Raw genomic sequence first — 15,000 nt, forward strand, 5'->3', positions numbered from 1 at the left:
TGCTTTTGCTATGCTTTATTACACTTTACAATGCTTACAAAACTATAGTTATATACTGATATTGAAAAATATGTTTTTACATGTATGGAAGTGGTCTTGTTTAGATGTGTTAATGTCAAGCTAAATACATGGAAGTACAGTTGTGCACACGCAATCCACGCAGTGTGGAAACTTAACCCGCCTGTATTATACAACCTTAGTTAGCTGTCACTGAGACACAGGCAATGTGTGGAGCAAAAGAGCACAAAGGTTTCATTTCTATATTTTATGTGAGGTTGGAATGGAGGATTTACTTGACTGAAATCAGGCTTACTAAATTGACCAATACAAGAAGCTAAACTTCTCGTTCTTGTTGTCGATTTTTTGTACAGTATTACTTACTCTGTGACTCCTGATAATTGTTGTCTGGTTAATATAACACTAGGCCAAGCTATCAAAAGGGCTTTTGTTAAAAGGTTAAAATAAATAACTAAATAAATAAAAATGCTTCCATTCTTCTCCAGCACCACCTACTGGTAATTGACAACTATGACATGAATGTGACTTCTGCATTGTCTGTGCAGGAAAATAAATACTGTACCACAGTAGTGCCTACTTTTGAGAGCAATTCAGTAGCTTCATTAATCACAATAAAGGGTCTTGTGTTCTTCAGCAGCAGTATTTAGTTACTAATGTTTTTTACAGTTTACGACAATCTAAAATGGTCAGTTTTTAACCAATCAACACAAAAGTACCAATCCAAGGCTGCAATAAAAGAACAGAGCCTCAACTAAAACACCAGGTTTGGGTACAATGTGGTTTTCAGGTATATCAGCTTCTAATCCAGACTCTTGTGACTAAACCGTGATTCCTAGAATACTCATTTACTGTATTACCACAATAGGCATGGTAGAATAAAGGGTGAATCATGTCAAAGTGACACATTCAATAACTGGGAAACAAACTTTTTCTGAAAAAGAAAAAAATAAATAAAGAAATCCTAGCCACTATGTCACTCTGTAAGCCAATAGGCACGCCTCTGTTACTGCTTGCAGCAGTAGGAGGTAAAAGCACATTTACTTTTTCAATTTGAACTTGCACAGTAACATTCAGTTACCAAAGTTACCATTTGTTTATGTCCAATCCAATATTTAATTCAAACATATACAGAAAATAATATGTTCCTATTCACATGAAAAATAACCCTTGCATTGATGTTTATTTTGGACGCAAATATAATGACTAACTCCAGCATGTTTTAATCCTTCTGAAATGTACTTTTCTATGTATATTGTGCTCAAGTATTACTCATTGTTATATACTTATATGTGATTTTCCATAAACTGTATTTTCACAAAATGTCAGTAAAAAAGTAAGCGACATCTATAATTCAGACTGCAACTCCCAGAGAACTTAGGGACAGGACCACGTGTCTATGTCACATGACACCCACGTGAGTGTGTGGGTGTGCGGTCACATGAGTGAAGATGGCTGCACCAGTGACAGAGGAGCAGTTCACAGCATTGCAGCTTCTGTTAAAGGTAGTGGCAGTGTGGATATTTAGCAATAATGTATGTGACTTACTGTGAATTAGGAAGCCCTGCATTTAGTTAAAAAGTGTTCTATTGAATAGCGTTACCTAAGGGCATTTAGACGTTGTTTTTAAACAACGTGGAATGAATAAACAGAGTTTCAGAAGTAAATAGTTGCACTTATAGGTTTTTTATGTTAAAGGTGGAATAACGTGCCTAATGTGATTTGCTTACTTGTTGTAATTAGTCGGCGGGCTTGTCAAAGTGCATAATTTGAATTCGAACAACAATTTAATAAGTCTGAAATTATAACTGCAACCATGTTCATGTATATATTTGATGTATGCAGAATGTCAGCACATGTTGTTACCCAATGTGGAATATTATTTTTGATATATATTTTGATATATGTATTTATTAGGTTTGGGGGGCGATGATTTCACATTTCATTTGTATGGCACATAGATTTAATGATATCATTTGGAGCCACCAGGGGGCGACAGACAATATGTTATGATGAACATCTGCAGAGGAAAGACCTGCTGTTTGATATTCTTGAAAATCCTTACAAACCAAGCTTGTATCTAACTGCCAAACATAGAGGATTGACCTGGTGGTCAGAGATCAAAGGTTTCACACAAGCCTTGTATGTCATCTGGTTTAACTGTGACACCAACCAGTACTATATTCGCTATATTCAGGACGGGATGGGGTAGGGGGACGATGACGGGGGTCTTCACCTTCTTTCAAAATGTGTATGAATTTTTGAAAACTAATGTGCTACATGTATTTCAATGAACTCAATTACCTTACAAAACCAAAGGAGAGACGTGGGTTGCATCTATCTCATTTAGTTTATACAACTACAGTGCCTTGCGAAAGTATTCGGCCCCCTTGAACTTTGCGACCTTTTGCCACATTTCAGGCTTCAAACATAAAGATATGAAACTGTAATTTTTTGTGAAGAATCAACAACAAGTGGGACACAATCATGAAGTGGAACGAAATTTATTGGATATTTCAAACTTTTTTAACAAATAAAAAACTGAAAAATTGGGCGTGCAAAATTATTCAGCCCCCTTAAGTTAATACTTTATAGCGCCAACTTTTGCTGCGATTACAGCTGTAAGTCGCTTGGGGTATGTCTCTATCAGTTTTGCACATCGAGAGACTGAAATTTTTGCCCATTCCTCCTTGCAAAACAGCTCGAGCTCAGTGAGGTTGGATGGAGAGCATTTGTGAACAGCAGTTTTCAGTTCTTTCCACAGATTCTCGATTGGATTCAGGTCTGGACTTTGACTTGGCCATTCTAACACCTGGATATGTTTATTTGTGAACCATTCCATTGTAGATTTTGCTTTATGTTTTGGATCATTGTCTTGTTGGAAGACAAATCTCCGTCCCAGTCTCAGGTCTTTTGCAGACTCCATCAGGTTTTCTTCCAGAATGGTCCTGTATTTGGCTCCATCCATCTTCCCATCAATTTTAACCATCTTCCCTGTCCCTGCTGAAGAAAAGCAGGCCCAAACCATGATGCTGCCACCACCATGTTTGACAGTGGGGATGGTGTGTTCAGGGTGATGAGCTGTGTTGCTTTTACGCCAAACATAACGTTTTGCATTGTTGCCAAAAAGTTCGATTTTGGTTTCATCTGACCAGAGCACCTTCTTCCACATGTTTGGTGTGTCTCCCAGGTGGCTTGTGGCAAACTGTAAACGACACTTTTTATGGATATCTTTAAGAAATGGCTTTCTTCTTGCCACTCTTCCATAAAGGCCAGATTTGTGCAGTATACGACTGATTGTTGTCCTATGGACAGAGTCTCCCACCTCAGCTGTAGATCTCTGCAGTTCATCCAGAGTGATCATGGGCCTCTTGGCTGCATCTCTGATCAGTCTTCTCCTTGTATGAGCTGAAAGTTTAGAGGGACGACCAGGTCTTGGTAGATTTGCAGTGGTCTGATACTCCTTCCATTTCAATATTATCGCTTGCACAGTGCTCCTTGGGATGTTTAAAGCTTGGGAAATCTTTTTGTATCCAAATCCGGCTTTAAACTTCTCCACAACAGTATCTCGGACCTGCCTGGTGTGTTCCTTGTTCTTCATGATGCTCTCTGCGCTTTAAACGGACCTCTGAGACTATCACAGTGCAGGTGCATTTATACGGAGACTTGATTACACACAGGTGGATTCTATTTATCATCATTAGTCATTTAGGTCAACATTGGATCATTCAGAGATCCTCACTGAACTTCTGGAGAGAGTTTGCTGCACTGAAAGTAAAGGGGCTGAATAATTTTGCACGCCCAATTTTTCAGTTTTTTATTTGTTAAAAAAGTTTGAAATATCCAATAAATTTCGTTCCACTTCATGATTGTGTCCCACTTTTTGTTGATTCTTCACAAAAAATTACAGTTTCATATCTTTATGTTTGAAGCCTGAAATGTGGCAAAAGGTCGCAAAGTTCAAGGGGGCCGAATACTTTCGCAAGGCACTGTATATATACAGCTCTGGAAAAAATTAAGAGACCACTGCAAAATTATCAGTTTCTCTGGTTTTACTATTTATAGGTATGTGTTTGGGTAAAATGAACATTTTTGTTTTATTCTATAAACTACTGACAACATTTCTCCCAAATTCCAAATAAAAATATTGTCATTTAGAGCATTTATTTGCAGAAAATGACAACTGGTCAAAATAACAAAAAAGATGCAGTGTTGTCAGACCTTGAATAATGCAAAGAAAATAAGTTCATATTCATTTTTAAACAACACAATACTAATGTTTTAACTTAGGAAGAGTTCAGAAATCAATATTTGGTGGAATAACCCTGATTTTCAAGCACAGCTTTCATGCGTCTTGGCATGCTCTCCACCAGTCTTTCACATTGATGTTGGGTGACTTTATGCCACTCCTGGCGCAAAAATTCAAGCAGCTCGGCTTTGTTTGATGGCTTGTGACCATCCATCTTCCTCGATCACATTCCAGAGGTTTTCAATGGGGTTCAGGTCTGGAGATTGGGCTGGCCATGACAGGGTCTTGATCTGGTGGTCCTCCATCCACACCTTGATTGACCTGGCTGTGTGGCATGGAGCATTGTCCTGCTGGAAAAACCAATCCTCAGAGTTGGGGAACATTTTCAGAGCAGAAGGAAGTAAGTTTTCTTCCAGGACAACCTTGTACTTGGCTTGATTCATGCCAAAGCTGCCCGATTCCAGCCTTGCTGAAGCACCCCCAGATGATCACCGATCCTCCACCACATTTCACAGTGGGTGCGAGACACTGTGGCTTGTAGGCCTCTCCAGGTCTCCGTCTAACCATTAGACGACCAGGTGTTGGGCAAAGCTGAAAATTGAACTCATCTGGGGGTGCTTCAGCAAGACTGGAATCGGGCAGCTTTGGCATGAATCAAGCCAAGTACAAGGGTGGTCACACCAAATATGGATTTGATTTAGATTTTTCTTCTGTTCACTCACTTTGCATTTAGTTAATTGATAAATATAATCTATTAACATGTCTATTTTTGAAAGCATTCTTTCACACCTGTCTAAAACTTTTGCACAGTACTGTATATACGTGTGTGTAATTAGTAAGGTAATAGTGACTACTAATTTAACACAGTTGAGTAGTTGATGTAAAGATAGTGGCTAGTCTGGTGCTCTATTTGTGAACTTACTGTTTCGTAACACTTTGCTATTTGTGTGCTATATTTTAAAACTCCTTGGAACTCTTTATGTTGTAAAATTCAATGTATATGTTAATAGAATGCAACTGCTCGCTTCACAATCATGTGATGTGCGATTAGTGTGCGACCATGTTCTGAGGTCGACTGTCTGTTATAATTTGCCTAGTCGACTATTTGGTGATACCCTTAGTGTATACATTTAAAATCTGAAAGTTGTTTGGGGTATACTGAGGTATCAAATCATTTCTTGTGGCGAACATAAGCTGGATGTTGTTTTCACTATGGTAACCCCAGTGTGTGTGACAGTCCCCTCGAAGGAGCTACATGTTGTTTTCACTATGGTAACCCCAGTGTGTGTGACAGTCCCCTCGAAGGAGCTACATGTTGTTTTCACTATGGTAACCCCAGTGTGTGTCCCCAGGCCCCCTCGAAGGAGCTGCATGTTGTTTTCACTATGGTAACCCCAGTGTGTGTGACAGTCCCCTCGAAGGAGCTACATGTTGTTTTCACTATGGTAACCCCAGTGTGTGTCCCCAGGCCCCCTCGAAGGAGCTGCATGTTGTTTTCACCATGGTAACCCCAGTGTGTGTGACAGTCCCCTCGAAGGAGCTACATGTTGTTTTCACCATGGTAACCCCAGTGTGTGTGACAGTCCCCTCGAAGGAGCTACATGTTGTTTTCACTATGGTAACCCCAGTGTGTGTGACAGTCCCCTCGAAGGAGCTACATGTTGTTTTCACCATGGTAACCCCAGTGTGTGTGACAGTCCCCTCGAAGGAGCTACATGTTGTTTTCACCATGGTAACCCCAGTGTGTGTGACAGTCCCCTCGAAGGAGCTGCATGTTGTTTTCACCATGGTAACCCCAGTGTGTGTCCCCAGGCCCCCTCAAAGGAGTTGCATGTTGTTTTCACTATGGTAACCCCAGTGTGTGTGACAGTTCCCTCGAAGGAGCTGCATGTTGTTTTCACTGGTAACCCCAGTGTGTGTGACAGTCCCCTCGAAGGAGCTGCATGTTGTTTTCACCATGGTAACCCCAGTGTGTTTCCCCAGGCCCCCTCGAAGGAGTTGCATGTTGTTTTCACTATGGTAACCCCAGTGTGTTCCCCAGGCCCCCTCAAAGGAGCTGCATGTTGTTTTCACCATGGTAACCCCAGTGTGTTTCCCCAGGCCCCCTCGAAGGAGCTGCATGTTGTTTTCACTATGGTAACCCCAGTGTGTGTGGCAGTCCCCTCGAAGGAGCTGCATGTTGTTTTCACTCTGGTAACCCCAGTGTGTTTGGCAGTCCCCTCAAAGGAGCTGCATGTTGTTTTCACTATGGTAACCCCAGTGTGTGTCCCCAGGTCCCCTCGAAGGAGCTGCATGTTGTTTTCACTCTGGTAACCCCAGTGTGTTTGGCAGTCCCCTCAAAGGAGTTGCATGTTGTTTTCACTATGGTAACCCCAGTGTGTGTCCCCAGGCCCCCTCGAAGGAGCTGCATGTTGTTTTCACCATGGTAACCCCAGTGTGTGTCCCCAGGTCCCCTCGAAGGAGTTGCATGTTGTTTTCACCATGGTAACCCCAGTGTGTGTGGCAGTCCCCTCGAAGGAGCTACATGTTGTTTTCACTATGGTAACCCCAGTGTGTTTCCCCAGGTCCCCTCGAAGGAGTTGCATGTTGTTTTCACTATGGTAACCCCAGTGTGTGTGGCAGTCCCCTCGAAGGAGCTACATGTTGTTTTCACTATGGTAACCCCAGTGTGTGTCCCCAGGCCCCCTCGAAGGAGGCTGTGAAGCAGCTCTGTCAGGATGGGTTCTCGTGGCGGGGGACCGGCTCTGTTGAGAGCACAGCCAGCAGCCTGTCAATCACAGCCGAGGAGGCGCAGCAGGTAAGAGGCCTGGCCACGGCAACACAAGCTAGCCTGTGTTAGTGCCGGGACGAGCATATTTCAATACTATTTAAAGCAAATACTCTCATTCTTACATTTTGAATTCACTGGAATTTATTTATCCTGGTAAAAAACATTCTTAATAGTGGCTTAAATTTGTATAATGGTTTAAACAAGCAAGGTACTGTGCCACATCTGAAAAAAGGCATGAGGCAGTGAGGGTGTTACCTGGATTTGAGCAGCTCCTAGGAGTTAGTGATGGAATCCGAAAACTGTCACATCCAGTCACAAGCCCTGTTCAAACTCCATTCAGCGAAAGCTGCAATTCTGGGATGTTGTTCATATGTGCAGTACAAATTTTGTTTTTGATTATTTTGTGTTTGTATGATTATATAAAAAAATATTTTAACTGTAAACATTCAAAGGATGAAAACTAAAGATATGTGGATGACTTTCGATTTCTACACATTGCGCGGTGCTTGCATTGAAGACAGGTTGTTTGGTAAAGCAGACAGGGCGAGACACTTGCTTGGTTTTTGTGCATGCATAAAATGGCATGCGACACACAATAAGAATGGGTTTACACAATGTGTGTTGCTTACACCAAATTAGCATTTTCTAACTCTTGTTCCAATAAAATAGCCCAATGTGTGGTTGTGTCTCTTTTGTCAGCTGCTAGGCGCTCTGCACAGTCTCTCTCACCACGTGTTGTTCCATGGCCTGTCTTCTCCTGAACAGCTCCTCGCTGTCTTCCCAGACACCTTCCACACCAGCCTGAAGAACCTGCTCACCAAGATCCTCCTGGAGCACAGGTACACGCCTCTCCCTCTCTACAGAATACTTTCCTGCTCACTAAGATCCTCCTGTAGCACAGGTACACAGTCTCTCCCTCTGTACAGAACACTTTCCTGCTCACCAAGATCCTCCTGGAGAACAGGTACACAGTCTCTCCCTCTGTACAGAACACTTTCCTGCTCATCACAGTCCTCCTGTAGCACAGGTACACAGTCTGTCCCTCTGTACAGAACACTTTCCTGCTCACCACGATCCTCCTGTAGCACAGGTACACAGTCTGTCCCTCTGTACAGAACACTTTCCTGCTCATCACAATCCTCCTGGAGCACAGGTGCACAGTCTCTCCCTCTGTACAGAACACTTTCCTGCTCATCACAATCCTCCTGGAGCACAGGTACACAGTCTGGCCCTCTGTACAGAACACTTTCCTGGGCACCAAGGAAGAATATGTTGAAATTCTAGTGTGCAGGGATGTAGCTTAAATAAACACCCTTGAACACACTCAAGGAAGCTTAAAGCCCACACCTAACTTTTTTTGGGTTTGATTTTCTGCATGTCTCAATGCAGCAACAACTGTTCTCCTGAGAAACCAGCTAACAATTTGTGTAACGCCAGGGAATTCATCAATAACTATTTAACACTGTGCTGAACCTAAAAGCACTAAAAGAAACAAAAGAAATTAATATGTGAACTCATTCTCATTTTCTCAAGAAACATTTGTCATTTCATTTTATTAAGGTTCTTTTAGTATTTCTAAACTATACCTTGATATTTTTAGTTCAAAAACCCAATTAACGCAACCTGTCACCAAACCAAGTGTAAGAATATATGTCTGAGCACATGAACTAGAACATTGCAAGGGTGCTGGCCCAGTCTGTACTGTACCAAAGCATTGCTGGGTTTCTACACCCCAAAGTAAACCTTTGCGGTTTTCTACTCTGCTTTAAATGCAATGCAATTAACATGTAAAGTTACTTGGATTCAGCTGTCTCCCTGCATTTACATAATCGTTGGCATTCACTCGTCAGGTTATGCATTGCTTCACTGTGTTTCAGTGTGAACAAGAGTAAAATCATATCCAATAGACTGTCATTACCTACCATTGCAGCTGAATCTCTTCCACAAGTAAATTTAAAAACACAAGTCAGCATTAAAATAATTCACACTTAGACCTTGAAGTAGAAAAGAAAGTAGCATATAGAACTAAATGGAGTAAACTGCATACCCTTTTTTTCAGCCCTACATGGAGAAACGAAGCCCTTTCCAATCAAAGTAAGATATTTATTTTAATACAATGCTGTTGCAAAGTAAGATGTTTATTTTAATACAATGCTGTAGCTATTACTTTCTCAACTAATTTTGCTTGTTTTAAATAAAACCATAGCACTGTGCTCTCCCAAAACAGTCATTTTCAAATAAACAAATAAATACATATTCTTTGATGCCTAGTTTAATCACATGGCACTTAACAAATGAGTCGTCAACAGCAAAATGAGAGGATAAAAATGTGTTGGTAGCAGTGACTCTTTTTAGCTTTAGAGACTCATAAACAAAAGCATTGCCAATAATGCAATGATATATCAATATTCACAACAATTAATAATTAAGACTAAAAGAATTACCGTTAATATAATGATGATTAATTAGTGTCACAATCCTGCGTTTGTACACAGTCCAATTCCCTAGTCTTTCATGCCTTTCACCTCTGAAGGCTGTTTGAATGTGGTTCAGGTCACCAGTGAAGTGAGTTTCGTGGTCTCAGTACAGCTCCTAGTGCCAGCTATAGCTTCACTAGAATGAGTTGTATAAAGGTGAACAAAAAAAAATAGAAGAGTGAAGAACCAGGACCTCTCATTTAGAAGTGCAGCTCTCACATCCATCATGCCATTGTTTTCAGCAATAATACCATCGTTATGTCGACTCCACTAGCTCTAATGTAAGGGGCTTGTTTGCAACATTCAGAGCCAAGGGCAAAACCAGGCAAATCTACTAAGAGGTCCTGAATAACTTCCTCTTTGAAGGGTTAACAAACTGTCTTCAGATGTTAAGCTCCTGTACACTGCTGTACAACACTAGGTAGTACATTAACTGGGATAGGACTGGAGTGATGCAGCGTCTCATTTCCAAAGTCCTGGACATACAGACATGCAGTAAAATCTCATTCCAAATGTAATTCGAATTTTCATAGCAGGTCTTGTATCCCCTTCAGTCACAATTTGTTATAAAAAAAATGTAACATTTTAAAACTGTTTGTGTGAACTCTATGGAGTTTGAGAAGTAGCCCTGCCAAAAAAACATATATGCATTATAAAATAGATAGATAGTTGGAAACGTGGTACAATTCTGCGCGCAGTGAGTGAAGGGGATATTTAAGATTGCAGTCGTGGAACTGGCCCAGTGTGATTGTGTACTCTGTGGTTTTAGTTTCCTTGCCTCAGCTGGTGGATATGGACTGGAGAGTGGATATCAAAACAGCTTCAGACTCTGTAGCCAGGATGGCAGTGCCCACCTGCCTAGTGCAGATGAAGGTGAGTCTCATCACTGTCTGCCTTCTTTTTAGTAGTCACTGAAGAGTTGCATCTTGCCATTCTGTTTTTAATCAATAAGTGTAACAGATACCTTCCCATATACAATGGCACTATATTATTATACATTAGCAGAGTTTCACAGAGCCGATTCCCACTAATCTGGGATTACCTAACCGGGACCAGAGTGTAAGAAGAGTGCTAATCGGGGTCTGTAAAACCAGCCGTCAGCTGTAGATTTCATGAATCGATTGATGAGACGGCATCATAGTATTGGTGGTTACTAGGTAGGATTTCTGTCACTCTTTTGTGACATCATTGGTTCCCAGAACTAATTCATTCATTGAGTCTAATTTGTTATGGTTGGATGACCACCAAAAATCATTTTAAATTGTCATGGCTTCGAAATTAACGCTAGCCACACAACAGTTGCCATGGGTGTCCTCCTCAATTGCCGCAATGCCCACTGCAAAAAAAGATGTAGTGTAACTAACTTGAATGTGGTTCTATTGCCGTTATCCCCTTATTTTAATGTCCTTATTTTAACCACAACAAAACCTAAACGGTAGGAAATACTATGCTACGTTTTATTACAGGGTTTATTATTATTATTTGTCCATCTTTTGGTAAAGATAATTTTATCTTTCATCCATAAATGCAACACAGTGCCACATAATTGTGTATATTACATGTGGGAACAATATTTCTGAGTTTAGCTTAAGCTGTGTAGAATATATGCTATTCAAATTTAACAAATTGGTATTATAACGGTAAAAGCCAATGCCTTCAGTGCAGGGAGCTACGTCCTCACAGGCTCCAGTCGAATCTAGGCTGCTGGTTGCTGGGCTGACGGGCTGCTCAGCAGCAATGCAATTGGCCGGATTGCCGGTGAGGTTTAATTTCTTGGTCGGAGATCTTTCTGCCTCTCGATGCACAGCTACCCCGTCTGCCAAGCGCTGCATTGCTGTCTGTGTGGTCTCCGCGGTGACAGCTGTGTTCCTCCGAGCAGTGAGCTGTCATCAGAAGAGGTGCTTAGTCTAACAATGAGAAGCTGCTAGGGAGGAGCAGGGCGAGTAACTGGTTATTATAGACAGCCAAAAGAAAATGGGACAGTTCATACAATTAACAATAATAGTTAAGTTAAACTGTGTTGTTTCTTTATGTGGATCATAATTATCTGTATATATGAATTCTAAGCAGAATTACACAACATCCTACAGTTTGGCCTTGACTTAAGTTTGGTGGCCTTGGTGCCCTCTACAAATATATTGAACTGAAGGCCAATTCAGCTTTGCCTTTTTTGTGCTAATTTTTATTTTTTATTATTATTGATTGTTTGTCAATGAGGAATGTTTGTCAACAGTAACATGACCTACATCCACTGTAAGCACAAGTTTGACATACAGACAGATGGACCGGTGCCTTCCCACACCCGCAGATTCTAATTCTCTCAATAGCTCATGCTAAAGTCTGCATATTCATAACCCTGTTCCCAGCCCTCTGAACCTGTGCTGGTGCTAGCAGGTAACACAAATGAACCAATCAAACTGCTTTGGGAGAAGTCAGGAACCAATGAAATGTTTCTGATTGAGCAGGCTGGATTGAAGCCACCAAAGTTGTGAATTCAGAAGACGGGAAGACTCGAAGCATAGCCAATGTGAAACCAAACTGATTTATGACCAGGGGTATGCTAATAACACAAATAAAAACAATTGCGATTATGTTGAAAAAGATACTGCAGGAATACTAGAATGCTAGGGAAAGTAATGCACTTGTGTTTTAAACCTACAGCCTGTTCAATAACACTTTAACATGAATTTGAGACCCCACATTGTGTATCCCATTGTACCCCGGCCTCTTGTTCATTGTACATCATGAGAATATTCCTCAAAGCTTTTGCATAATCGGTAAAAACAAAAATAGCTTTACACACTGGTGGATTCTTGTAGCTAAATACAACTCGTTTTGAACTATATTTAAACGTCAGACACCTTTATTATGATTTTATTAGAATGCTGCCTAATAAGAATTACAGTAATACAACGTTTGATCAAATTCATAGCTCTACTAAATGTATTGCAGTTAGTTTATTTTCATTTAGTGTGAACTGAGTCATATATTTTGATAATGGTTTTGAAGCAGTCAGCGACACAGAATACAGGTTTCAACATCTCAGTTGTCAGCAGAGACAAGCAACTGCAGTGGGATCGTCTACATATTCTCAAAGTGGGTTTGTTTGAACAAGTTATTTACATCTTTCAAAACATTTACTGTAAGTGAATACATTTTTTGTACAAACTCCTGAGGCATAATAATCATTTGTCATAAAATTGGAAGCTCACTGGTGCAGTGTCGTGAACTGTAGACATCAACGCAATAACATACGTCCCAGTGTTAACATTATTTTGAATGGTTTTGCTGTAGGTATTTGGGCTCTTTGCCAAAATGAAATAATTCAGTAAAGATTTGCACGAGGTACTCCAGGGTACCGCAGTCACTCTCATTTTTCTCGTTTAAAAAAATAGGAGTTAATTAAAAATGGAGGAAACACTTTGAAGATGTGTTCTGATCTTATCATCAATACAAAAAGTAGCTTATAAGCTTTCCCATTGAGCTCTGATTATTTACAGGCGATACCCAGTTACAGCTTTTCGCATTCCTCATAGGGAGAAATTAAATCCATGATGAGTTCTCTCTCGTTTAGAAATCAAAAATCAGGCAAGAATCGTTTTAGGACCTACGTGCTTATTTATGGGGAACCTCTACAGGCTTCTACACATTCTCCCTATTACCTATGCATGTAGAGTTCTTCTTTTATTCAATCATTATTTGGAAGTTCTCTCAAATATAAGTCATCTTCAATAACTGTAGCTAGCAAAATAATTCCATACCTCTTACCCATTACAGATGGTGTCTAGTTAAAACTCAGTGATTCTTTCCTGTTTCAGGTCCAGGACGACCCATGTCTGTGTGGGCCTAGGCCGGGGGTTTCCACGGTAACCGTGGAGCTCAGCAAGGAGACCCTGGAGACCATGCTGGATGGGTTGGGGAGAATCCGGGACCAGCTCTCCGCCGTCGCCAGCAAATAGGCCTCAGACAGCACAGAGCTCTGCATGTACTGAGGAAAGGCAGTTTACTCATCCTTCTTGTGCTGTGCCATTTATAATGGACCATAAAAGGACAGTTCAGTGCTTTTTTTTTTTTTATGAAGTCTGTATGAGATACAGACTTCATATGTGTTATAAAAAACCTGCAGGTAATCATGACTAATATATAATTAGTATTTTTTATAAGTGTCAGAATGCAGCCACGTGACTTTTTGGTTTCCAGCCAATAGGGGCCACATGCTTTGAGGTATTGACTTCAGATTTACACAGCTGTGTTCTGGGATTCTCTTGGTCAGGTTATCATCATTGTACACGTAGTCAAATGTTTTTTTTTGTTTTTTTTTTAGAACAAGTGTTCAGATACTGTTTAAAGTGTGACATGTACGGTTTTCTTCTGCAGCGTACTGGCAATTAGAGTATTTCTCACGGTAGTGACACCTGAGTGGTCGAGCTTTTCAGGCTGTAACTTCCTCTGTGAAATTATAATAAATGTTCCTTTAAAAATATGTAAAAATAAATAAATAAAGAGTTACATTCTGTGATTGTGGGTCAGGTGTCTGAACATTTCTACAATGTCGTATTTCCTGGGTAAATGTACTTCTGTAAATCATTTTTGGAAGAAAAAAGGAATCATGACCCTATATCAAAGAGTTTTTTTTTTTTTTATTTGATTAGGACCAAGCATGATTAAAAGGAGCAGTTATCCTAAGAGGATAGTCCCTTACTAGAATTACATTTGCCTTAAGACAGTTACAAGTCTATGAAGAAAATCAATTTTATATAAAAGACAATGTTTTATACTAGAAACGCCATGAATAAATATTAGATTTTTGTCTTTATTATTACAGCTATAGTACAGCATGTTAGTACTGCATCTCACAGAATGCTCTTAAAATTAATATTTTTACCTAACAGCTAACAGAAAAATAATTTTAAAAAGAAACTGATGAGCAAAATACAGATAGCAATTAACTCAATAGTTCAGAATCAAATTAAACATTTGTCAGCGGCTAAAAGCACTTACAGCTATGGCTAAAAGTTTAGCGTCACCTAGAAATTTAGGATTGAGACATAAAAATATAAATAAAATAAGTGCACCAGCGACTGTCAAGAGTAGACACATAACAATAGATGAGGAACAGCTAAATGAAATAGAAGAAAACAAAGATTGAAAAAAACACAAAAAAACTACAGCATTGGCTGTTAATGTACTTAAAGACTGGTTTAAAGAAAAAAATATGAACATTCATTTTAAGGAAATAAGTCAAAAGCAAATCTCAACAACATAAGGGAATTTTATGCCAGTGCAAGAAGTTCAGCTGGGGTCCAGTATTCAGTCTCCCATTTTATAACGCTGAGCTGGACTAAATAGATAATTTAACAGCAAAAGTTTTAACATCTCTGCTGACAGCGAGGTACAAAGTCTAAAGGTATAAAGGTAAAGAGTCTGGGTTTACCCAGTAGAGGTGGAACAGTGGGGTGGAGAGTCTGGGTGTATCCACTAGAGGTGGA

At 40.1% G+C, this 15,000-nt stretch overlaps 1 protein-coding gene across 1 annotated transcript; it reads left to right on the forward strand.

Annotated features, from left to right (window-relative positions):
• The first annotated feature begins 1,408 nt into the window (after positions 1-1,408).
• LOC117434726 (COMM domain-containing protein 9-like) lies at positions 1,409-14,030 on the forward strand. Its single transcript, XM_034057351.2, has 6 exons — positions 1,409-1,520; positions 6,945-7,061; positions 7,734-7,873; positions 9,094-9,128; positions 10,281-10,384; positions 13,330-14,030. Exons 1-6 carry the CDS (start codon positions 1,467-1,469, stop codon positions 13,468-13,470), a joined length of 591 nt encoding a protein of 196 aa, XP_033913242.1. The 5' UTR covers positions 1,409-1,466; the 3' UTR covers positions 13,471-14,030.
• The last annotated feature ends 970 nt before the right edge of the window (positions 14,031-15,000 follow it).

This window comes from Acipenser ruthenus, chromosome 28, assembly GCF_902713425.1.
Source record: "Acipenser ruthenus chromosome 28, fAciRut3.2 maternal haplotype, whole genome shotgun sequence".
Lineage (NCBI taxonomy): Eukaryota > Metazoa > Chordata > Actinopteri > Acipenseriformes > Acipenseridae > Acipenser > Acipenser ruthenus.

Excerpts from the sequence above, each read along its gene's own strand:
- LOC117434726 (XM_034057351.2), top strand. The coding sequence starts at position 1,467 with ATGGCTGCACCAGTGACAGAGGAGCAGTTCACAGCATTGCAGCTTCTG. Across the intron at positions 7,874-9,093 it reads AAGATCCTCCTGGAGCACAG|CCCTACATGGAGAAACGAAG; the intron begins GTACACGCCTCT and ends CCTTTTTTTCAG. Across the intron at positions 9,129-10,280 it reads CGAAGCCCTTTCCAATCAAA|TTTCCTTGCCTCAGCTGGTG; the intron begins GTAAGATATTTA and ends CTGTGGTTTTAG.